A 26,884-nucleotide genomic window follows, 5' to 3' on the forward strand; every position below is an offset into this window, starting at 1 on the left:
GATAAACAACAACGACGCACCCCAAGGCGAGACACTAGGTCTAATAAAGCCCTTATCAAGCAAGTCTTGTAACTGCTCCTTCAATTCTTTCAACTCACACGGGGGAATACGATATGGCAGGATAGAAATGGGCTGAGTGCCCAGAGCCAAATCAATGCAGAAGTCAATATACTTATCGAGTGGCATACTCGGCAGGTCTAAAGGAAATACCTCAGGAAACTCATGAACAACAGGCACAGAATCCATAGAAGGAACCTCGGCACTAGAATCACGAACATATGCCAAATAGGCCAAACATCCCTTACCAACCATACGCTGAGCCTTCATATATGAGACAACCCTACGGGTAGAATGACCAGGAGTCCCTCTCCACTATAGATGAGATAAACCCAGCAAGGCTAAGGTCATGGCATGACAGTCTAATATAGCATGGTAAGGTGATAACCAGTCCATCCACAATATGACATCAAAATCAACCATGTCCAAAAGTAACAAATCTACTCGAGTCTCAACACCCCCAATCACAACTATACATGAACGATGGACACGATCTACCATAATAGAATCACCCACCGGTGTAGACACATATACATGAGCACTCAAAAAGTCACTAGGCATGACTAGATACGGTGCAAAATAAGATGACACATAGGACTATGTAGATCCTGGATCAAATAGAACTGAGGCATCTCTACTACAAACCAGAACAGTACCTGTGATAACTGCATGAGAGGCCTCAGCCTCAGGCGTGGCTGGATGAGCATAACATTGGGGTTGGGCCCTACCAATCTGAACTACATCTTTGGGACGACCTCCTGTTGGCTGGCCCCCGCCTCTAGCGGCCTGACCTCCACCTCTAATACCTCTACATCCACCTTTAGCACCTTTTACCTCCACCTCTAGATGGCTGAGTGGGCGGTGGAACAATTGATGCTTGAACCATGGCACGGGAACCTTGATGCTGAGAGTTGCTCGGTGCTCGAGGGAAAAATCTAGCAATATGCCTTGTGTCACCACAAGTATATCAAGCCCTTGGGTGCTGAGACTATTGACCCTAAAGGCCTAAATAACTACTCTGGAAACTCTATAGCGGAGGTGCACTGATAGGAGCTAGTGGGGCACTATTGGGCAGCTGATCAGAATACTGCATATAAGAACCACAGCCACCTGGAGCACCGTGAAAAGCCTGAAATGCTGAATGAAATGGCCTGGAAGGATAGCCCCTACCAAAAAAATCTCTTCCTCCAGACGAGGCACCACTGAACCAGCCCAAATGACGAGGCCTTTTGTCTAACCCTAAACCACTCTCCTGTGATAGAACCATCTCAACTCTCCTGGCCATATTGGCCGCATCCTGAAAAGAAATCTCGCTCCCTATCTCCTTAGCCATCTACAATCCAATAGGTTGAACGAGTCCTTCAATGAATCTCCTCTCTCTCTCTCTCTCCCTCAGTGGGAAGTATAAGAAGAGCATGACGGGCCAAGTTAATAAATCTGGTCTTGTACTATGTAACAGTTATAGAACCCAACTGGAGATGCTCAAACTGCCTCCGATAGTTCACCCTCTAAGTGATAGGAAGAAACTTCTCCAGAAATAGCTGAAATAACTGATCCCAAGTCAAAGCCGGTGACCCAACTCGTCTAGCCAAACAATAATCTCCCCACCACGTCTTGGCGGATCCACACAAATGAAAAGCAGCAAAGTCGACCCCATTGGTCTCCACAATCCCCATGTTTTGTAGAACCTCATGATAGTTGTCCAAATAATCCTGGGGATCCTCAGAAGATGTACTACCAAAAGTAGTAGTAAAAAACGTGGTGAACCTGTCCAATCTCCACAAGACATCAACAGACATAGTTGGCCCCTCACCGATCTTGCCACAACACCAGGTTGAACAACCTCATTTGGTTGAGCTGCTGGAGTCTGAAACTGAGGAGCCATCTGCTCATGAGTGCGAACAACAGGAATCTGGGCTCCTCCTCAAACCCAAGAAACGGCTGGTGTTATAGAAAGCAAGCCTGACTGAGCAATACTCTCCATAAGTCCCACTAGACGGACGAGAGCATCCTAAAGTACCGGGGTGGCAATGACCCCTGGTTCTGCTGGAATTGTCTGGGTTGGAACCTTATCGTCAACTCAACCTGAGGCTCCGCCGCTGGTGCTGCTGTTCGAGCTCTGGGCTGAGCCCTGCCTCTACCTCGGGCCATAGCACGATCTCGATCTATGCCCCTCAGGGGAGATTCTACTGGGTGCTCGAGCTGCTAGTGTGCTGATGTAGAGGTACATGTTCTCACCATCTGTGAAAGAACAGAGTGAAAGTTCAATGAGCATTGAGAATTAAGTCGCACGCTGGAAAGAATAGATGTGAAGTTTTTCCTAACTCTGTAGCCTCTGGAGGATAAATGCAGACGTCTCCGTACCGATCCCTCAGACTCTACTAAGCTTGTCCGTTAATTGTGAGACCTAAGCAACCTAGACCTCTGATACCAACTTGTCACGACTCAGATTTTCCACCCTCGGGAGTCGTGATGGCGCCTACTAGTGAAAGTTAGGCAAGCAAACTATTCCGATTTAATTACCCCTTTCAAGTTTTAAATCTTTAACAATTCCAAAACAATATATCAAAAACAGTGGAAATAATAATAACAAAATCAATGTGGAAGACGAAAACTGATAGTTTAGCTTAATACAAACTGAGGAAGTCTAAATACAAATCTACCCAGAATTTGGTGTCACAATGTCACAGACTATCTAAGAATACTACAAATAGGGTTTGAACAATATAGATACATATCTGTCTCTGAAATAGAAAAAAATAGAAGAAAACTAGCTAGGAAGTGGACGCAAAGGCCTGCGGATGCCTGCAGGACTACCTCGGGTCGCCTGATGGACTAAAGGTAGCAACCTCACAGTGGTCCAAAAGCTGCAGCACCGGGATCTGCACATAGTGCAGAGTGTAGTATCAACACAACCGACCCCATGTGCTGGTAAGTGTCGAGCCTAACCTCCGCGAAGTATTGACTAGGCTAGGACAATACTACCAAATAAACATGTGTTGTAATATCATATATACCAAGTAATAATGACAGAAACTAGCAGTTAAAGATGGGAAGGGGAAACATGCTGCGGGGAATATCATGTACAAACAAAATCTCAGTAAAGAAGTGAAAAGAACCCAAAAATTCAACTGTAAGCAAGAATAAAGGAATCAAAGACAAGTGCACGACATCACCCTTCATGCTTTTACTCTCGTCCCCACCATAAGAATCAATATAATCGGTATGGCATCACCCTTCGTGCTTTTACCTCACACAATCATGGCACAGAATTATCCTTCGTGCATTATCACTCATATCATGGCACGACATTGTACATCGTGCGGCACGACATCGCCCTTTGTGCTTTTACCTCACAATATCGACATGGCATCACCCTTCGTGCATTAACACTCTCTCACAAATATCATGCACGGCATCACCCTTCATGCTTTTACACTCTTCCTAACCCAAGCAACAATCAAAGAGCAATTTGGGCAAGGGAATCAATAATATCACAATAAAATCCCGGCAAGGGAACAATAACATAACAACAATATCCCGTCAAGGGAAACAATATCATGACTAATAACATCCCAACAAGGGAGATAATATCAAAAGCAATAACATCCCGGCAAGGGAGACAATATCATAAACCTCTTCTCTTTTCCACAATTACTTCACAACTCAATTCCCAACTCGAGCCAATGCTCTACAATGTTCAATTACCAATAATCCTTCCACAAGCCTTGTTCAACAATATAAATCATCATATAAAGCATGAACAATATGAAACGGAGTCACATCAATCATAATATAAGACTCATAGGCATGCTTGACACCGACGTAAAGATACTCGTCACCACACCTATACATCGTACTCAACAATTAACACATAGCAAATAAGACTCAGCTCCTAATCCCTCAAGCTAAGGTTAGACCAAACATTTATATCAATGCCACGAACACAATTCAAGCTTCAACTACTGCTTTACCTCTTGATTCCACCACCAATTCGCTTGTATCTCGTCATAATTTACTTTATAATATTAATAAATGCTAAATAAACCAATTCTAATGCATGAAAGTAGATTTTTTACTATTTTCCTCAAAAAGTCAAAAATCGACCCTAAGCCCACATGGTCAAAACCCAAGGTTCGAACCAAAACGCGATTACCCATTCCCCCGCGAACTCAAATATATAATTTAAAATCGAGGTCCAAATCCCCAAAATTTTGAAAATCATAAGTTCTACCCAAAACACCCCAATCCACCATGAAAATCCTAGATTCTAGGATGAAATCTTTTAAAAAGAAGTTAAAGAGTGAAAGAAATAAGTTAAAAATTAGTTACTTGTGTTTTAGGGAAGAAAGAGTGTCTAGAAAAATCGTCTCTTATGTTTTAGGATGTTGAAAAATGGCTGAAAAGTCTCGTTTAAATATACCCCTCTCAGACCCTCACGTTGACCGCATAAAAAGAACCGCGGTCACGGCGCTCCACTGCGGACCGCAAAATATCGAGCGCGGTTGCGGGAGCTTCACCGCGGACCGCGAAATATCGAGCGTGGCCGCAGAGGTTTGGCCTTTCCCACCGCTGACCGCGAAAACCCCACCGCGGCCGCGATAACCCCACCGAGGTCGCGAAGATTTTCTACGGACTACGATGCTCACTTTAGAGGTCTGGAACTTCTCTTAACCTGCAACAATTATTTTCTAGGTCTAAATTCACTTTATGGCCTATCCAAAACTCACCCGAGCCTTCGGGGCTACAAACATATCATGCACTAAGTCTAAAAACATCATATGGACTTGCTCGTGCGATCAGATCATCAAAATAACATCAATAACTATGAATTAAGCCTCAAATTCATGAAATTACTCAAGAACATCAAAATTTTCCATTTTCTCAAATAAAGGTCCGATTTATACCAAACGAACTCAGATTCTTACCAAACTTCATAGATTCAACTTAGTTATTATTTCAAACTTGTACAAGGCTCCGTAACTAAGATACGGGCCCGATAACATCAAGAAATTACATCAATTCTCTTCTAAAAGCCTTTATATTTTCCAGAAAATAATTTTCTAAAAAAATTCATTTCTCGGGCTTGGGACCTTGAAATTCGATTTCGGGCATACGCTCATGTCCCAAATTTTCATGTTGGACCCTGCGAGACCGTCAGATCATGGGTCTGGATCTGTTTATCTAGAATGTTAACCAAAGTCAACTTTATTCAATTTTTAAAAGCTATTTTCCTTATTTCACTTGGTTTTCACATAAAAGCTTTCCAGAAATACGTCTAGACTGCACATGCAAAGTGAGGTAAGACAAAAAGCAGTTTTTTAAGGCCTTGTAACACTAAATTTTACTTTCAAAACGAGTGATGACCTTTTGGGCCATCACACGATTCCTTCTTATTGATTGTAATCTTGGATCACCCGCCTAGCTTTGTTTGTTGTTTTATTGCCAAATTCATCCAGTTTATTTCTGAACGTCCACCTAGTTCTAATCAATGTTCCATCTTACGGAGAGGGAATCAGATGTCACACCTTGTTTCTCTCGAACTAATGAAGCTCTTTTTGCATAGCAGCAATCCAGTCAACATCTTTATCTAGTCATCATCTTTCAGTGCTTCCTTGATGTTTTAGGTTCAATTTGAGACCAGAATGCTAAAAAAGTAAACATATTTCTTGCCTTGGATTTGGTTTGAATACCAGAGTCTAAGGGAGTAATTATATTTTGAAGAGGATGTGAGTTCATGTTCTTCCAGTTAGATACTTTAACTTTAAAATGCAAAAGAGTACCTGATACAACGTCATTAGTATCTAAAGAAGTATGGATTCCATTTCTTTGTCCTGTATCAGGAGTACCTGATACATCACTCACAACCCTATGCTCAGCTTTGGTTGCGGTGATAGAGGGATCAGGTTCATTCGATTTAGCTGGAAGTTCTACAACATCTTCTTCACTAGTCTCCTTGACTTGACTCATTAGATCAGCCTTCTCATTTTCCATATCTATAACCTCTCCAGGGAACTTTGAGAATATTCATCATAATCATCCTTATCATGTAATTCCTTTCCACTTGAGTGGTAAAATTCATCAAAGATCACATGCACAATTTTCTCTACACATTGAGTCATTTGTTGTAGACTTTATATGTTTTGCTTTGAGAAGAGTAACAAGGAAAGATTCCTTCATCACTTTTCGAATCAAATTTTTCCAATGCTTCCTTACCATCGTTGAGAACAAAGCATTTGCGTCCAAATACTCTTAGGTAAGTCAGCTTTGGTTTTCTCCTATTAAGCAGTTCATAAGGAGTCTTGTCAAGTAGGGACCTGATCATCCACCTATTAATCATATAACAAGCAGTGTTTACTACTTCAGCCCAAGAACTCTTTGGCTCACTACTATCAATCAATATTATCCTAGTCATATCTTCTAGGGTCCTATTTTTCCTCTCCACAACACCATTTTGTTGAGGTGCCCTGAGACCAAAAAAATTATGAATTATACCTTTTTCAGCATAGACTTCATCAAACTTGCATTGTCAAACTCGGTGCCATGATCAGATTTGACTCACAACAAGATAGTCCATCTTCACTTGAATCTGCTAAATATCCTCATAGGTCCAACACAGATCGATATGAAGAATATCTAGTGGCCTTGAGGTTCTCACTTCCTTCTTTGGTTTAAATGAGGACCTGACTTGCCTTTTTTTTTTACACATGCGTCATACACTTTGTGAACCTTGAACTTTGACATGTGCAGTCCGCGAACTAGGTACTTCTTGATCATCTTGTTCAACAAAGAGAAACTTGCATGCCCTAGTCTTCTATGTCATATCTCAACATCATCATCAATGGAAATTAGGTATGTGAGATCACCGCCATTCAGAGAGTTAAAGTTTGCAACATAGATGTTCTTGAACATTTTTGCATGCAGAACCATTTCACCAGTTATGACATTGGTGAAAGTACATGATTTTAACTAGAACTCCACTTTGTTTCATTTGTCATAGATTTGAGAGACACTCAACAATCTATATTTCAAACCATTTACATAATACACATTTTAAATTGAGTGGAAGATTATTTTGCCAATTTTTTCAATGACCAGAATGTATCCCTTCTTACCATTTTCAAAAGACTCAGTCCCACCATGCAGGCTCTTGAGTGAGAGAAAATTATTCATTCTTCTAGTAATGTGTTTAGAGAAGCCACTATCCATGTACCATTTTTGAATGATTCTCCTCACTTCTGCTTGCACAAGAAATCAATGATTACACTTAGGAGCCTAAGCCAATTTAGGTCCATTGTAATGATAGAATGGGTGAATCAAACTTCTTTTTCCATGCAAGTATCATAGATTTCTTTTTCAGAGAACCAGGTTCCTTAGAAGAAAGTTCCTTTTCAACAAAAACTTTATTTTCTGTTGGGACTGAATTTTGGCTTTACAAAATTCCTTGTAAAGACTAGTTTGATGGGAATGAGTACAAAGCTAGTTATCACTCATAGTAACATACTTCCTATGTGGGTTGTAGGGAGTTTTAGCCTTATGGAACTCGATTACTTGCATGTTCCCTCTATTACTTTTATACATAAACGTGATTGTATCAGAGGATCAGGTCCACTTAAGTGACTTGTCTCGATCATTTTTAACTCTACTTAAGTCCTCATGAAGTTGTCTATCATTTTCAAGTTCAGCAACAAGTCTTAATTTGACATTTTGAAGTTCATTTTCAAGCTTAAGTTGTGCCTCATGTGCCACTCCTTTTCCCTTAGGGGTGTTCATCCATTTTTTCCATTTATTTTTTAACAGGGTATTTTATATGGTTATTTTCTCCACTATTTCCTTTTGATCTACAACTGCAACCACCAACATCTCTCTTGTTCTACCTCTCCAATTTCATCAGTTAAAGCATCTTTATCATTAATGAGGATGTGGTAAGCATCAATCAAAATATTTGCTAAGGAAACCAGTTTCTTTTGAGAATAAGTTTTCAAGTTTCTTTGAACCTCAAGAAAGTTTACCTCATCATCGTTGTCCTCCTCATCATCAGATTTTGACATGAGTGCAAATATAGAATCATACTCTGTAGATTCACTTTCAACAACCATCATCGAGGTATCTCCTTGGTCATCATCACCCTCAGATTCACTAGAGGAATCTCCCCAGGCAACCAGAGCTTCCTTCACAACATTATCAGTATCATCTCTTATTTTGAACTTTCTGTCAGGGACCGGGTTCCTTTTGACCACATTCTCAGCGTTGTGTTTGTAGTGGGCCTACTTGTGAAGAGGATACTCTTTGCTAAATGACATAGCTTTCCGCACTTGTGACAACAATCATTTCCTTTAGTATTCCTGCTAGAACTACCTCTCTTTGGGATTCCACTATTTCTACAAAGAATTTTTTGGAATCTTCGAGTGAGATAGGCCATGTCTGTCTCATCGCCACTTGAGTCACTATTGTCAGCCTTGAGAACCATATTCTACTCCTTTTTGGGCTCTCTTCTTTCAAGATCTTTCTTTTTCTTCTTCTTCTTCTTCTTCTTTTTCTTCTTCTCATATGTTTTTATATTTCTAATGAGTTCATCAATGGTCAGCTTCTACTGATCCTTGGCTTTAGTGATAGCATTCACTTTACTCTCCCAGGAACCTGGTAACACATTGAGTATTTTTTGGACCAGCTTGTTTCTAGGGATGACTTCTCCAAGGGAGTGTCATTGAAAATGGAGGTGAAGCGTGAGTGCATGTCCTGAATAGACTCATCCTCTTTCATCTTGAAAAGCTTATACTCAGTAGAAAGTATATCGATTTTGGACTGCTTAACTTGAGTAATTCATTTATGGGCAGTTTGGAGAGCTTCCCAGATCTCCTTAGCGGACTGACAGGCTAAAATACAATTCTATTCATCAGGTCCAATCCCACAAACAAAAATCTTATTTTCCCTAAAGTTCTTCTCAGTGGCCTTTGGATTAGCATCGTTGTACTCTTTCCTTGTATTTGGGACTGTAACTGTTCATTCGCCAAATATTTTCATTGGAACAAAAGGACCATTGCAGATCATATCTCATAGCTTTGAGTGCTCAGCCATGATGAAGTCATGCATTCCTGTTTTACATCGGCCATTGAATCTTGGTGGTCTGTAGGTTGATTGTTCTCCTTCGAAGTTTGGTAGAGCAGCCATATAGATTGTTTCTAGGTGTTAACCGTTTATAAAGAACCTGCTCTGAGACCAATTGATAGAAACTAAGGATCCACCAAACTGTATAGAGGACCTGGTTCTCTATCAGTTCCCACATTATACAACAGTAAATAAAGAACACACAATATTTACATGAAAAAATCCCTGCTCACGAGATTAAAAATCACGACCTACCCTAGTAGGATGTTAGCTTCACTAACTGAGCAACTTTCAGATTACAACCTATTGCAATATAGGAATGAGACTCTCAATCCCTTACCCCATACAACAACTCTATTGTAAGCCCTTTGTAATAACTATATTACACACACTTGACTGACTCTAGTCAAACAACTACAAGCAATAATGATTTAAAGATGTCTTTTTATTGCTTCTAATTATCGACTGTGGTACTTTAGTTTTTATTTGAATTGTATTATATGTGTAATTATGTACTATTGCTCCTCTGTTTTCCTTCTTTCCCTTAATTAATGAGCATGGTTGTCTACTTTATGCAATGTTATACTCTTGTGTTCTATTTTTAGTCATGTTATGTGCACACAAGTGTCACGACCCAATTTACCCTCCAAAAAGTATCGTGACGGCATCTAGTCTCTACGACTAGGTAAGCCTAATTTACGGATAAAACTTAATTTAAAATACATTAAATAAAGAAATAAAGGACAAAAGTTGAATAATCATAACGATGTCGCTCGGCTCGAACAAAATATAAACCTCAAAGACCCAGATTGTGACAATATAGTCAGAAGCTTCTACACTATTGTAGCCCTAGACAAAACTGGAAAAGTACATAGGAAAATTCTCTATAAGTTAGAATAGAAGGGGACTTAGAGGATTCTGCAGACGTGGCAGAAATACCTTGCGATCTCCTGGAAATAGCAACAACAACTAGCCACATGACTGATAACTCATACCTGGATCTGCACACGAAATAATATGTGCAGGAAAGAGCATGAGTACATCACATTTGGTACCCAGTAAGTGCTAAACCTAACCCAGTCAAGTAGTGACGAGATCAGGTTAAGGCTCTACTGGATTTTTATATAAATCAATTTCAAACAATATGAAAGATAAGTAATTTCTACGGTAAACAGTTAAAGAAAATATTCTAAAACATAACTGTAAAGAGAGACCTCGGCTCAGAACATTGTAACACAAGGTGGAATCTCCTGGGATACCGTCCCACAGTTCCAAGTGATTATGTTGTACAGGGAGATCTCCCAAAATACATCTGTAGTCCCAAAATAAGTATGCAACGCTGGAGGATCTCCCGGAATACGTCCGTAGTCCCAATTTAAATATGCAGTGCTGGGGTATCTCCCGAAATACGTACATAGTCCCAATTTAAATATACAACAACAACAACAACCCAGTATAATCCCACTTAGTGGGGTCTGGGGAGTGTAGTGTGTACGCAGACCTTACCCCTACTCTAGGGTAGAGAGACTGTTTCCAAATAGACCCCCGGCATCCTTCCCTCCAAGAACTTTCCACCCTGCTCTTGGGGAGACTCGAACTTACAACCTCTCGATTGGAAGTGGGAGTTGCTTACCATCAGAGCATCCAATTTAAATATGCGATGCGGAATAATTGACAAATAAGGCATCAATTTAAACAGTTCATCAAATCGCAGGTAGGCAAAAGCAATAAGCTAACTAAACATGGGGCACATAGTGTAATATAGGCAATTTAATATTAAACAGGTAAGCATGCTTTCCTAATCTAAGTTAATCAATTTAACACATTAAAGCAATCAGGAGAAATAAAATTTATAAATTTTCGAAGGAAAAATGGGACTTTTGCAATAATGGCCCGTGTACGTACTTGTCATCTCACGTACACGGCGCCCACATAACAATAAATGTCAAAACAATCTAAGGGGAAGTCCCCACCATAGAGTTAGGTAAGTCACTTACCTCGATCGCTCAAATCAACTCGAAATCACGTTTTTGCCACGAGTACCTGATTACAAATAGCCCAAATCTATTCAATTCAATTGCATAATGTAAATATAACTTCAAGTAGTTAATCTAACTTATTAATTCGAAGCTAATACTCGAAATTAGGAAAAATCGCCCCAAAAAGTCCCCCGGGCTCACGCCTCGGAATCAAGTAAAAGTTACCAATTTAGAACACCCATTCACTCACGAACACAATGGAATAAGAATCAGCAAAAGTAGATGTAAAAATCCCATTAAATTCTCAAAATTTCAATTGGGGGACTTTTCTCCCATTTTCAAACTTTTTCCCACAAATTCCTTAATTAGATTGAAGAACTAACTATAGATTGTTGAAATACAAATGAAATAGGATTAGGAATCGTCATCAACTGATCTTCTCTTCAAAATCCTCACAAAATCGCCTATTCTTGATCTCCAAATCGATTTTAGAAGTTATGAACTCAAACCCTCAATTTTTCATATTTTTGACCATCAATTTCCGCTCCTGTAAGGGGACAGTTGTACCTACGGTCCCGCTTATGTGGCTGGGGTCCCGGATCTACAAAAATTCATTAAACGCCCAGATTTCGCATCTGCGGTACCTTCTTCGCAGATGCGGTTCCGCTTCTGCGGTCCTTGAGCCGCATCTGCGACCACTGACCCCTAAGACTAAGACCGCACCTGCGACTCCTCCCCTTTATTCTGTAGAATCGCACCTGCGGTCCAAAATCCGTAGGTGCGAAAATGACATGTTCAGCAACACCAGCAACTTCTTACGTTCAAAATCCTTCCTACTGAGCATCTGAAACACACCTGAGGCCCCCGGGACCTCAACCAAACCTACCAATCATTCATATAACATCATTCGGACTTTGTCGAGCTTTCAAACCGCATCACATAACACCAAAAACAAGAATTAAGTATGAATTCAAGCTTAAGAACTTAGCATTTTTTCCAAAATCCACAAACGATGCTGAAACACGTCAAACCTAGTCCGAATGACCTCAAATCTGACACAAGGTCACAAATGACCCCATGAACCTACAGCCACTCTCAAAATTCCATTCCGAGTCCGATATCACAATTTCACCTATTGGTTGAAATCGCTGAAAATCTAACTTTCACCAATTCAAGCCTAAATCTACTACAGACCTCGAAAACACATTTCGGATGTGATACTAACCCCAAAATAACTCAATGGAGCTAACAGAATCGGCGGAATTTCATTTTGTATCCGTCTTCACACAGTTCCGACTACGGTCTGATTTCTAAGGCTTAAACTCATAATCAAGGACTAGGTGTCCCAAAACTCTCCGAATTATATAACTAATCACTCCGGAAAGTCCCAAAAGCAGAAACAAACGTGGGGAAAGCAGTTATTAGGGTTTGAGGCTCAAACTCTCAAAACGACCAGTCGTATCGTTACAACAAGTGGCATGAGTTAATATTGCTGGACTTCTTTTTGCATTTAACTGTCTAAATTCTATTAATGATGCCAAAATGGGGAAGAAAATTGAAGGCAAGGAAGGTAAGATGTGGCTGGCTCGTAGGGGGAATATGCAGAATCTGGTTCTCAAAAGGGTAAATTCTAAGTTTGTCATCACCAAAAAGGGAAAAATTGATAAGGTAAGCGATTTAAGTTTTGATTATTTGTCAAACTTTATGAAAGAACCAGATTAGGAACTTGATACAATTAGCTCACATGCGCTCATTGTAACTAATTAAATGTTTGGTTTAATTCTCAAGGAAATCGGATAAGGGAACAACAAAGGGAATAAATGGGATTAGTTCCTCCGGGCACCGTACAAGTCAACTCTACATGTGATAAAGTTGTTGAATTGTACTCGTCTCAGTACAATAGCATTGTTGAAGCTTGCTCGAGACCGGACACTCCCTTGAATCATCTCTCATGACCTCACACATATATTATCAACATGATTCAAGGTTTTGATTTATCACCTGAAAACCTAGATATTGATTCTCTCAAGTGTGCAGTCGTCCTTGTCTTCTCAGGTGCATTGAAGAGCAAAGCAGCTACAAAAAAAAGGACTAAATCCCAGTATTGATTATGTCTTGCGTCCTTTAGTATTTTTGTGTCTTTGGTCTTATGTTATCGACTTGTAATTCCCACACAACTTTTTATAAGCATTCAATAGGACATTTTTAAACCATTATTGCTTGTGGTTGTTGGCTAGAGTTAGTCAAGTGTGTGGCTTTGTAATAGAGTTATTACAAAGAGATTACAATAGAGTTGTTGTAAGAGGTGAGGGATTATGAGTTTAATTCCTAGACTGCAATAGGTTGTAATCTGAAAGTTGCTCAGTTAGTGAAGTTTAAATCCTACTAGGGTAGGTCATGATTTTTATCCCGTGAACTGGGAGTTCTCCATGTAAATATTATGTGTTCTTTATTTACTGCAGTATATTGTGGGAACCGATAAAGAACCAGGTTATCGTACTTAGTTGAGAGTAATCAAAATATTATTTAGTTGAGAGTTTTTTTAAGGATAAAATGGTAACTCAGGTTTTAAAGGGTATTATCGCACTTTAACTTTGAAGGTAGGAGCTTCTTACTTTTAGTATAATATATATATATATATATATATATATATATATATATATATATATATATATATATATATATATATATATGATAGACTACAGCATATAGATTTACTCATGAATCTTTCTATAAGAAATGAATATGCACTCTATGCTATGTGCAAAAATCAGAGCGAGTGAAACATTGTTTCTTAAGTTATTCTGTTAACAAAAAAGCGTTTGGTTACCAATTAAATACTATGTATGAATTATTAATTGAACTTAAAAAAGAGAATTCTGGGTTGCAATGACAAAGTTATTCAACCTAGGCATTAAGAATAGATTTGTGAATAAAATAAAAACATGCTTATCCTTCTTGCTTAATCATTTTACAGAAGCGTGCGTCATTTGCTATCTATTGTTGCCATAAAGCTTGACTTATTAGAAATATATAAAGTAAATTTAATTTAAGAAAAACTCTGGGCTTGTACGTAGGATTCGTGCCAAAATATACAATTAGGATATGTGTGCTACCATGAGTAAATCAAATGTAGACAGACTAAAATTGGATTTCTTTAAGGAAAAAATACTTTTCTTCATTCATTCGTTTATATCAGTATTTGTACAACTAAGTTGAATTATTTGAAAATTTTACTTGTTTCATAGCATATTTTTATGAATTTGTATTTTTGAAGAAAAAATTACACATGTCTTTGTAGGAAAATTTTCCAGGTTATGTGGAAATGGAGAAAACCAAATCAGTCAAGTCTTGCAACCGTAAATGTAATCGGTCCAAAGACTTTCCAAGTCTTGCTTTCATTTTCTCAACAATTGTGTGGTGAGAAGTAGTGTAATATCTACTAAGTTTTGTAATCCACCATTTTACAACATTAATTTAGTTAGAAAGGAAATAGTAATGTTTGTCGCCACTAGCATTTCAAAAGCTAAAGATTTAAAAAACATTTGTTCTTTTGGAGGGGTTGCTATGATGGTAAGCAACCTCCACTTCCAACCAAGAGGTTGTGAGTTCGAGTCTCCTCAAGAGCAAGGCGGGAAGTTCTTGGAGGGAAGGATGCCGGGGGTCTATTTGGAAACAGCCTCTCTACCACAGGGTAGGGGTAAGGTCTGTGTACACACTACCCTCCCCAGACCCCACTAAGTGGGATTATACTGGGTTGTTGTTGTTCTTCTTCTTCTTTTGGAACTTTTGAGGGAGCTAATATTTTTCTAGTCTTATTGGTTCAAGTTTGGTGGCTGATTTTCTGCTTCATTAGAGTATTAATTGGCCATAAATTGATCAAATATATCTTTCTATATCTAAATTATTTGTTCTTGTATTTAATGGTAATCATAGTAATACTTAAATGGTTAATTTGTTTCATATTGGTTTCTAATTATTTGGTTTAGATTGATATGATTATATAACTAGTGAATTAATCCGCGCTTCGCGCGATTATCTATAGTTTTTTTATCTGATTTTCAAATAATAAAAAATATATAAAATCTTTTTTAATGCTCAAATTCAAAAATAGATTATATTTTAAGTTATAAACATTTTATTCTCCCTTAGTTTTTTTTGTTTAATTTTTCATCACTTGAGGATTTTTTTTATTTATCAGAAAAGTTTTGTGTAATAATCTATATATGTGAACAATATTTTCCATTTTTGCTTAAGTAAGAATGAAAGAAAAAGATGAACTTCAAGAAACACAGTTTTCTCTTTGTTCAATTAATATATTAAGTATCTATGTCACTTTGACAAAACCTCTTTGAACAATCGAGATGTTTATCATTTATTAATTCCTTTTTTTTTTATCGAAATAGAAAATAACTGGTATAAAAAGCTCTAGTGCCTCGATAAACCCTGTTTCAACCCAAGAAATTTCATACCCATTAAAGATCAAAATAGGAAGAAGAGAACAACAGAAATAAAAAATCATAATAATGCACCAAAAATAACATATTAACAAATCACCTAAAAAAGCAAAAATATAATAAAATTACAACCACATGTAACCTAATGCTCACTTCTAATTTGCAAAAAAAAAAAATCATAGCCAATGTAGCAAAAGTGACAATGTTCTAGGCCAACCAAAAAAAAAAAAAAAAAAAAAAACAGAAACAAAGATAACCTGTTGGTGGAGTAGGTAGTCCTTAAATGTGTATTATCGCATGACGGATAAGGAATTGTTGAAGAGGACTTCTGGGTGCCATATATTTATATATTGTAAGACCATAGATAAATTACTATTATGATAATCAATGTTATTATATTATTATAAAAGTATGAATACAATATCGGTTTACAAAAATAACCTTATAATATTAAGTATAATAACTCATAATAAAAAGGCACAACCAGAATTCTAGATATTAGCATTCTAATCATATTAGCTTTAGGACAATACTACACGTTAGGAATCCTATTAGTATAATTACTTTTGGGTGTCTAATTCATATAAAATTGAACAATCAAGATCCTTTCATTGACCTAAATTTCGGAATCTCTTTTATGCATTAGGTCATATAGATGGCACATGATGTTTTTGCATGTATGACGTAATATAGGCAATTATACAATTAAATATATTTAGTCATGTAATCCTATTACTTTTAGGATATACTTTTTAAAAATTTCTATTAGTAATTTAATTTAAAAACGTATTATAATGTCCTATTACTAATTTAATTTGATAATGTATTTTATTGTCCAAATTTATTTAGAAAAAAGAGAGACTATATTATTCTAAAAGCGTAAATACAATATTAATATATCAAAATAGCCCTAAAATATTAAGCGGAAGAATTCATAAAGAAATGACATAACTGTAATAACCTATTTTTTGGACTACAGTACCTTCTATGCTAATTTTTAATATTTAAAATTTTAAAATGAATAAAATTTTGTCTATGAAATTCTTATTAAAAATATGTAGGAAAGTTTTATAAAATTAATTTCATAAGAATCCTCCGTATTGGCAATACTTACCACTCTATAATGTCCAATACCAAAAAAAAAATAAAAGTAATATTAAATGGACTGCATAAAGAGTTGAAATTCAGAAAAAGATACCCCACGTTAATATATTTTTATTTTATATTTAAAGTATTTTTCTACTCAAATAATATATTTTAATCAATTTTTCGTATAATATTGAAAAATACCAAATTATTAAAAAAAACAATTAAGAAAATATTTAAAAATATAAATATGTGATAAAGAGAAAAATAATGATTGGTAAGAGTCAATACCACTAATGATTCTACAAGCATAACGATCTACAAGTGAAATGTCATATCAATCTTTTACTCTTTGAAAATAAAATTTATGGTGGATAAAATTATAATTAAGGTTAAATAGTCAAACTAAGAGATGAACTAATATTAAGATCTGAATCAACATAAAATAAATTATTTTTTATGTTAAAGCCAAATAATTAAATTTTAAAATTAATATTTAGCAAGAGAATCTAATTCAATTATTTTTTAAATTCATCATATGAGTAAAATTCTTATTCAAGTTTAAAAAAAAAAATCTTAGGGTACATAAATTTATTCAATAAAAAGAGCGTTAGAACACAAAGTAAAAAGAATAGTAGATTATTAAGAATCAAAATGTTATACAAGTGTCTGAGGAAGCACAATCAAAGCTAAATCCTAATCAAGAACAGGATTTCCAAACTATATTATAAAGAGCCGACTCTAGTATAACGGGATTATTCTTTGTAGATACCTCCGGCGGAATCGAAATAATATTTCTATGTCATGTATTACTTGCAAATATCATATTAAGAGGCATGACACTATTAGCAATAATAGCAAGTGGTGTACCAACAATAATTTTATTGTGAGGACTTTAGATTTGATATACTTTTTCAAACAACTTAAATAATCATCACAAATATATCAAAGCAGAGCAATGGTGCTAAATTTATAAGGAAGCCAAAATTGATAATATGGGATGAAGCACTTAGGGCTAAGTGTCAAACGATCGAAATAATTGCCTAAAGTTCTAGAGATATATTAGATATTAATGAACCGTTTGGTGGAAAATTAACGGTTTGGGAGGTAATTTCTATCAAGTACTACCAGTAGTTTCAAAATCGACAAAAGCTAAGACTGTAAAAGCTATCTTCCCAAAGTTATACTCTGGCCTCAAATGAAAAAGATTCAACTGATAAGAAATATAAAAGCAAGAACAAAATATGCCCATCATGCTACTGAAAAACTTAGATACGCCGAATAACTTATGTAATAGCACACAGATGGTATATAGAAGTTTTGACAATAATATCATACATGCAAAAATTATGATACGGGTCAATGTACTTCTAAGTATATTCTTATCACTGAATTCAACTTTTGTCTTCCGAAACTAAGGAATATTCTTTTAAATTTGTGTGGAAATAATTTTTAGTATGTTTATATTTTGCAAATATAATAAATAAAGTACAAGGACAAACATCATAAATATTGGACTATATTTATCACAGTATGTTTTCTTGCACGAACAACTGTATGTTGCACTTTCAGGAGGGATATCAAGATCGGCAACAACAGTTGTGGTTAAGGCAGAGCAACCAAAGTATTAGGAGGAAACATATACGGGAAAAAAGAAATTATCCACAAAGAAGTATTCGTTAATATGCAATCACATTAAATACTTTTAAACTATAATACATAATTATCTAACTAACGTGACAAAATTGATTATTTGTGTAAGTTTTGATGATGTTGTTTTATTTTAAATTCATGTATTATGCTAATGTAATAATATTTTTTGGCATTTGATGATTGTTGTGTTATTAAACATAAAAATTTTCTTATTATTAAATTTTATTATTCCTTCATATAAATAAATGTTTAAATCATCACATGGCATTATTATCTTGCAATGCACATTCATAGATACTAGTTGTCATAAAGATATGTATTAAAAATGTGTAAATAGCACGAAGAGTCCCAATGCACTATTGAGTTGTTTGTCTTTTGAATATTATAAATTAAAAAATTAAAAAATAGGTTTAAAAAAATGAGAAAATAACAACTTTGAATTTTGAACGTGTCAATGATTTCTCCTTTTGTGGTGTGGGTTATAACTATTTACACCAAAACATATTAGGATACAAATTTATTTTGTAAATGATATATGTGAGGATGTTAAATATGCGAAGGGAATTATGAAAAGGCAGTAACTAAAAATTAATGTAGAAACTGAAAAAGAGAATTAAATGCGATACAATGAAATTATTGGAAATATGGCAAAAATCTGAGAAATTAGATAAGGAAGGGAAACATAAGGGAAAAAACAAAAAAAAGGAGAAAAAAGATATGTGTTTCTTGGCCAAGGAAGGTGCTCAGTCAGCACTTTTTTCCCTACTTTATATATATATATATATATATATATATATATATATATATATATGATAGATAGTTTATTTTCCTCTATCGACTGTGTTTCACCATTTTACAACATTAGTAATAAGAGGAAATAGTAAAATTTATTGCACTCAACTAGCATTTCCAAAGCTAAAACAGAATCTTGCACAACTCAAGTACTAAAACATATGCAACAAGAAAGTTATTTTAGATCAAGAGTTTCCAAGAACATGATCAACATGCAAGAAGTTGAATCTTGATCTTCTGTAGCATCCCTACGACATCTTTCATGTCGATCCTCCTTGCAGGAGATTCAACACAACAATCTAGTGCCACTTTCATGATCGATGCCACACAATCTAGCTTCTTGTTTAAGTGATTATCCCGTGGTGTTACTAAGTTGGCATCTACAACATCCATTATTGTCTCTGGGAGTGAATAACTCACCCATTTCTTCAAGCTAAGATCCCCATCGAACATTTCATCGTTAGAATTTCTCCTTGTAAATGTTTCCATCAACATGATTCCATAACTATAGACATCACATTTTGTTGATACCAATCCATCCCGTCCATACTCTATGCTCAAACAAATTTAAAGTGTTAGCATTTATATTGGTGGAAAAAGGAAAGGAAAATCAATGTCAAAAGCATATAAAAAAAAAAAAGATGTACCTGGTGCAATATAACCAAATGTTGCTAAGGTTTTAGTGTATAAATCACTCTCATCTTCACCAAGCAGTTTTGAAATACCAAAGTCGCTTAGGTGGGCTACCATATTCTCATCTAGCAAGATGTTACTAGGCTTCATATCACAGTGAATCACAGGTGATAAGCACTCATGGTGGAGATACTCCAACGCACATGCCACGTCCATCATTATGTTCAGTCTCTGCATGATGTCTAAGAAGTAGTTGTGTGAATACAACCACTTATCGAGGCTTCCATTGGGCATGTACTCGAGTACTAAAGCCTTAAAATCAAGATTGGAACAACTAGTGATGACTTTTGTGAGATTCCTATGACGAAGGTTGCGCAAAACTTCACATTCTGTATCAAAACTCATGAATGCCACTTCCAATTGAAGATTGAACACCTTAACTGCAATAGGAGTCCCACTTCTGAGTATGCCTCTGTAGACGGAACCACAACTCCCAAAACCAATCAGATTGCTCTCGCTAAGTGCATATGTTGCTTGGAGCAGTTCATAATATGAAATTCTTCCTCTTGTTGCAATAGACAATGAATCAGCTTGTTGAGGAGCTCTTTTACCTTTTCTATACCTTATCCATACATGCACAAAGGTGATAACAACAAACACTAGTGCAATTCCCAGTAGAAGAAATAGAAGGAGCAGTTTGTTCCTATTTGATCTATTCTTTGAAGAAGCGGGGCATGGCGAGACACTAAATCTTGGCGAACCACATAATGCTTTGTTGAAGAGAAAAAATTGACTTGAGAGGTTCTTGAAAGGACCCTCAGAGGGGATTTCACCATACAACTTGTTGTAAGAGACATTGAAATACTTTAGGTTTTGAAGTTTCTCAAAAGACATGGGAATGGTTCCTGATATATTATTATGAGAAAGGTCTAGGAGTTCTAAACCTACCATGTTGCACATTGAGTCAGGTATAGATCCATGCAACTTGTTGTGTCTCAAAGAAAGGTTCACCAGATTTTGCAAGCCTTCAATTTCTCTAGGAATGCTATTTGAAAATTGATTCATTGACATATTCATCTGTATCAAAGCCTTTAGATTTCCAATATTTGGAGGTAAAGAACCGCCCATGTTATTTGATGATAAGTCAAGAACCATTAGATCCTTAAGGTTCCCTAAGCTTGCTGGTATGTTGGAACTCAATTTATTGGAACCCAGACGTATCTCCCTAAGGGAAGTAACATTCCCAAAACAATTAGGAAGTGATCCTGAAAGGTGATTTTGGCTCAAGTGTATGCTACCCAATCGCGGCAATTTACAGAGGTTATCATCAATAAATCCTGTAAGTTTGTTGTCATTCAAGAACAAGCGTTGAAGGCTTCTCAAGTTGCCAATTGATGTGGGAATTGATCCAACCAAGTCATTTCCAGAAATATCAAAGTCAAATAAGCTGCTTAAGTTTCCAACTTCATTTGACATTCGCCCTTTGATTTTGCAATTAGGGGCGTAAAACTGTCTAAGAGATGTGGAAAGGTTCCTTACGGAAACTGGAAGCTTGCCATTTAGAGGGTTCGCAATTAGAAAAAGATATCTTAAATCTCTGCAGTTTGTTAAAGAAGTCAAGAAGCTTAACGAGGAGTCACTCATTAAATGGTTTTTTGCCAAGTTTAGGAGCTGTAAATGAGTCAAATATCCAAGAGAGTTGGGAATCAAGCCAGTGAGTTTGTTTCCAGTAAGCTCTAGAGTAGTAAGCTTTGAACAATTGGAGATAGAATGAGGAATAGACTCAACAAGATTGGTTAATCCAAGATAAAGTATTTCAATGTTGGGAAAGATAAAACCTATGTTTGATGGGAGGGTTCCTGATAGATTGTTGGCTGAAAGATCAACTATTCTCAACTTTGATATGTTGAAGATCTCCATTGAATGTGAACCGCTAAAACTATTAAGCGCAATAATAAATACCTCCAAGTCAACGAGATTGCTTATCTCTTTGGGTATTTCACCTAGCGACACATGAAGAAAGAAGGATTATTACTAGCGAGTTTAAGTTGTAATTTTCTCTATCACTTTGAGTACGTACCAGTAAACTTATTTTGTTGAAGATCCATATACTGCATCTTGGTTAAGTTGCCAATCTCTTGTGAGACGGATCCATTGAGATTGTTCTCCCCTAGTTGCAAACGTTGCAATGAGGAGATATTGTATATGGAGATCGGGACAGATCCGGTGATCTGGTTTATCCCCATAGTTAAATCCAATAAATTAACAAGATTTCATAAGAATACACAATATTATGAATTTTCCAGGTTTTGCTTTCATATACACAATATTTTGCCCCCGCAATTAATATTGTGTATAGGAGTCCCACAATATTAGTACATATACACAATATTTTATTTTTCATAAGAATACACAATATTAATTGCAGGGAAATTTTCCAGGTTTATGTGGGCTATAGGGACTTGACAAACTGGAGAAGACCGAAAATCAACAAAGTCTTGCAAGCGTAACTGTGGGGGCAAAATTATTCCTCTAATCTGTCCAAAGACTTTAATAAGTCAGCCAAGTTTTGCTTTCATTTTCTCTACAACTGTGTGGTGAAAAGCAGTGAGCTATATGTACTAAAGTTATGTACACTTAGCTATAAATATATCAGGAAATTTTACTGATTAGTTTATTATCCTACTTTCTCATTGTTTAGTCAAGTTTTTATCTTCTGTTTATTTGCATAATTTCACTTGCTATTTTGTTTTGCTCATGGAACTTTCGATTAGAACTGAAAATGCTTTCTATGTTATGTACAAAAAAGAAATAGTTCCTATGTATAAATTATGAATTGAACTTGAAAAAAGAGAATTCTTAGATTGCAACGACAAAGTTCTTTAACCTATAGGAATTAAGAAATAGATTCGTGATTAAAATAAAAACATACTTATTCTTCTTGCTTAATCATTTTACAAAAGTGTGTCTCTCTGCTACCTATTATTGCCATAAAACTTGACTTATAAAAAATATATAAAATAAATTTAATTTAACTTTTTTTTTAAAAAAAAAATAGAATGAGAACTCTAGACTTGTGCGTAGGATTCGTGCCAAAATGTACAGTTATGATATATGTGCGACCATGAGTAGAATCAAATCTAGATAAACTCAATTGGATTTCTTAAAAAAAAAGAAAAACTACTCTTCTTCATTCATTCTGTCATATTAGTATTAGTACAACTAAATTCGATTTTTTTGAAAATTTTACTTGTTTCAGAGCATATTTTTATGAATTTTTATTTTTAAAGAAAAATTATACATGTCTTTGTAGGGAAATTATCCAGGTTACGTGGAAAATGGAGAAGACCAAATCAGTCAAGTCTTCTCTGCCGTTAATGTTGTGGCGAAGACCAATTTTTACTTTCCAAGTGTTGCTTTCATTTTCTCAAAAATTGTGTGGTGAGAAGTAGTGCAATATCTACTAAGTTTTGTGATCCACCATTTTGCAACATTAATTCAAAAGCAAAAATAGAATCATGTACAACTCATTGAGATTCATAACTAATTAGAAGAATTATTCTAAATAGTTGTCTATTCAACTGCTTAAATTAATTGCAACCGGCGAATTGTATAATATACATATGATTAATATATGTATAACATATGCTAAAAAATCAAGAATCAACCGACTAGCCAAGATTCTTTGATGACTACAATTGCTATTCAAATAAGGAAATAAAATAACTAAAGACGAGAAAAGTAAAATCTACTAAAGACAAGAAAAGTAAATCTCTATTCTACAACGAAAAGAAACTAGAATCTTACTAAAAGAAAAATCCTTATTCTAAAAGGAATAAAATAAATCATATTTTCAGATAGAAAGAATCTTTGCTTCATGAAATCTATCTTGAGCTTCTTGAAAATAAGTTCATATGTTTGGACTTGTGCTCTAAAACAATATGTCACAACTCGAATTTTCCACCATCGGGAGTCGTGATGGCGCCTACTAGAGAAAGCTAGGGAAACCAACTATTCCGATTAATTTACCCTTTTCATTTTTAATCTCTTAACAATTTCAAGTTAACATATGATAAACAGCGGAAATAATAATACATAAGAATGAAATTTAACAATTTAGCTAATACCAACACAAATCCATAAACATAAACCACCCAAAACTGGTGTCACAATCTCATGGACTATTTAAGAATACTACAAATAGGGTCAGACCAAAATAAATACATGTCTGTCTCTAAAATAGAAAAGAACAGGAGAAACAAGATAGGAAGGGGACGCCAAGGCATGCGGATGCCTGTAGGACTACCTCGGGTCTCCGATGGACTGAAGGCAGCAACCCCTCGCTAAGGTCTGTATGCTTCGGTACTGGGATCTGCACAAAAGAGTGCAGAGTATAGTATCAGTACAACCGACCCATGTACTAAGTAAGTGTCGAGCCTAACCTTGGCGAAGTAGTGACGAGGCTAGGACACAACAAACAATATAACCTGTAGTTAAATAGTAGCTAGCAGAATAGCAGTAATAGAGCAATTCAAAAGTAACAGGGGGAAGGGTAACATGCTATGGGGGAAATACCAACATAAAGAATCACGGTAATAACGGAATAAAACAATTAAGGCACCTGAACCGATAACAGCAAGAAATCATAACAAACAGGCAATAAGTGCACGTCATCACCCTTCGTGCTTGTACTCTCAATCCTCACCAATGCAATCAAATAATAAAAGTGTGCACGACATCACCCTTCGTGTTTTATCTCTCTTCCTCACCATATGCATTAATACCAATGTAAATGTACACTGCATCACCCTTCGTGCTTTATCACTCTTTCCTCACCATATGCATAAGTATGAATGTGCACGACATCACCCTTCGTGCTTTATCTCTCTTTCCTCACCGAAACAATAGCAACAATAACATCCCGGCAAGGGAAACAACAATAAGAATAAATACATCCCGGCAAGGGAATCAATAATAAGAATTAAATACGTCCCGGCAAGGGAATCAACTATAACCAAACTTGTATCAATAATTAACTTCACAAATGAACCTCAACTGGAGTCAATGCTCAACAATAAACAAATACCAAGGCGATAATCATAAGTCTTGCTCAACATGGATAATCAACAATTTAAGCATTTGTAGTAATTAAGAAACACTACGATCAGAATTTAAGACTCACGGGCATGCTTGACACCAACATATAGATACTCGTCACCACACCTATACGTCGTACACTACACTAGCACATAGCAAATAAGGCACAATACCTATTCCCTCAAGCTAATGTTAGGCCAAACACTTACCTCAAACTTTTACGGTCAACTCAAGCCTCAAACACCGCTTTTCCTTTTGATTCCACTTCCAATTCAATTGTATCTAGTCAATATTAACTTATCAACATCAATAACTGCTAAAGAATTCATACCCAATGCCTAATTCTAGGATTTCTATTATTTTTCCCAAAAAGTTAAAAATCGACTGTCACGACCCAAACTGGAGGGCTATGACTAGCACCTGGTCATACTTGCCGAGAACCAACGTATATTTTATCTAACCTTCTGTCACGACCCAAACTGAAGGGCCATGACTAGCACCCGACCACACTTGCCGAGCACCAACGTACATTTCATCTAACCTTCATTATTATCTTTTAAGGCTGACGAGATCAATATAAATGGTAGACCTAGATCATGGACAACCAGCAATAAAATATGATGGCATGCATATACATAGCAGGGGATGACCAGACAATCAAGAAACTACATATAAGGTATGAGCTACCACGCTACTATGAAAGACTATACAACAAAAACTAGCCGACAAGGCATACCAAACTATACATGAGCCGACACCTGTCTATGAGCCTCTAAAAGAACATAAGTGTTGCAACATAGCCGGAACAGGGCCCCGACATACCCATAATGTCTATAACAAAAATTGCATACCAAGACCAAGGCAAGTCCGGAGAAGGGATCTCGCCAATCACCGCTGATCTACTGTGGTGGGGGAGCTGTACCTGCCTGTCTATCAGGACCTGCAGCACGACATGCAGCGTCCACAAATAAAAGGACGTCAGTACGAATAAAGTACTGAGTATGTAAGGCAAGGAACCATAAATACGATCAGTAATGTAAGCAAGGATAGAGAATATACAACCTGTAACATCTTAGTACCTCTGAGGGCTACTTACATGAAATGCATGATACATATGTATAAATACATAAACCTTTAAAGCATTCGCCTCTGTGGGCATCATCATCATCATATCGTACCCGGCCATAATAGGCTCGGTAGAATCGTACCCGGCCACGTGGAGCTCGGTAAAACCCAACTGATCAGTGGTTGCACAATAGGTGCCGTACCCGGCCAACTATAGCGTGGCTCGGTAGAGTAAAATAGATACATATATATAATGCATGCTCGACTCATGGAATCACATTCTAAACCTTTCGGAGTGACGTAAGGTCGGTATCCTCTGTACACGTTATTAGGACTAAGTCTTCACTATGAACCTTATAAGATTCAGGAAGTATGAACAACATTGATAACATAAGAATAAGAGAAGCAACATTAACATCAATCGTTCCATAAGAGGGAAAACAATGTAAGTACTGCTAGCTTCTAAGAGTAGAGTATCTTTGGAAGCTCGTTCATTACATTATGTACAATCGGAGTCGTGCAAAAGAAGGAAAGGGATAGCCTCACATACCTTGTATATACTTCCCCAATCTCAAGCTATGCAATTGTCAAAACTCCTTAGTCTACAATAAGAGAAACGATACTATCGTTATCATTTAAGCGTCATAACTATTATGTATCGACCACAACCTATTTTACGATGAAACGGACAGCACCTCCCCTATATATATGACCTCACACCATTCAAAACAATCACCAAACAGCCCAAACATCATCAATAATAAACATATTGAGCCTCCCGAAATAGTCCACACACAGCCTAATCACTCCATACATACGACGACCACCGTAGTCGTGTCAAACAACCTGGAAATGTTACGAATAACTATCAGCCCATAAACCTACATATATATGGTGTTTCTCCACACCCTTCCTCCTCCAAAACTCCACAAGATAGTAGTAAAATACGCAGCCCAA

At 36.3% G+C, this 26,884-nt stretch overlaps 2 protein-coding genes across 2 annotated transcripts; both read right to left on the minus strand.

The window, feature by feature from the left end:
• Positions 1-19,237: 19,237 nt before the first annotated feature.
• On the minus strand, positions 19,238-20,728 carry LOC138877073 (probable LRR receptor-like serine/threonine-protein kinase At3g47570). The gene is made up of 2 exons (XM_070156551.1): positions 19,780-20,728; positions 19,238-19,683 (listed from the first exon to the last, which is right to left on the minus strand). The coding sequence occupies exons 1-2, from the start codon at positions 20,723-20,725 to the stop codon at positions 19,340-19,342; spliced, it is 1,290 nt and encodes a 429-aa protein (XP_070012652.1). The 5' UTR covers positions 20,726-20,728; the 3' UTR covers positions 19,238-19,339.
• Positions 20,729-20,961: 233 nt separating this feature from the next.
• LOC104218963 (putative receptor-like protein kinase At3g47110) lies at positions 20,962-22,011 on the minus strand. The gene is made up of 3 exons (XM_070158405.1): positions 21,846-22,011; positions 21,082-21,768; positions 20,962-20,990 (listed from the first exon to the last, which is right to left on the minus strand). The coding sequence occupies exons 1-3, from the start codon at positions 22,009-22,011 to the stop codon at positions 20,962-20,964; spliced, it is 882 nt and encodes a 293-aa protein (XP_070014506.1).
• Between the last annotated feature and the right edge of the window lie 4,873 nt (positions 22,012-26,884).

The sequence above is a fragment of the Nicotiana sylvestris genome, chromosome 9 (genome assembly GCF_000393655.2).
Source record: "Nicotiana sylvestris chromosome 9, ASM39365v2, whole genome shotgun sequence".
Lineage (NCBI taxonomy): Eukaryota > Viridiplantae > Streptophyta > Magnoliopsida > Solanales > Solanaceae > Nicotiana > Nicotiana sylvestris.

Bases quoted from the DNA above. Each gene is read 5' to 3' on its own strand.
- LOC138877073 (XM_070156551.1), bottom strand. From the start codon at position 20,725: ATGTGCAACATGGTAGGTTTAGAACTCCTAGACCTTTCTCATAATAAT. The intron at 19,684-19,779 runs GTACATCTTTTT...GTTTGAGCATAG, and splicing joins ATTTGGTTATATTGCACCAG to AGTATGGACGGGATGGATTG.
- LOC104218963 (XM_070158405.1), bottom strand. From the start codon at position 22,011: ATGGGGATAAACCAGATCACCGGATCTGTCCCGATCTCCATATACAAT. The intron at 21,769-21,845 runs GTACGTACTCAA...ATGTGTCGCTAG, and splicing joins TCAACAAAATAAGTTTACTG to GTGAAATACCCAAAGAGATA. The intron at 20,991-21,081 runs GTAAATTGCCGC...TACTTCCCTTAG, and splicing joins ATTTATTGATGATAACCTCT to GGAGATACGTCTGGGTTCCA.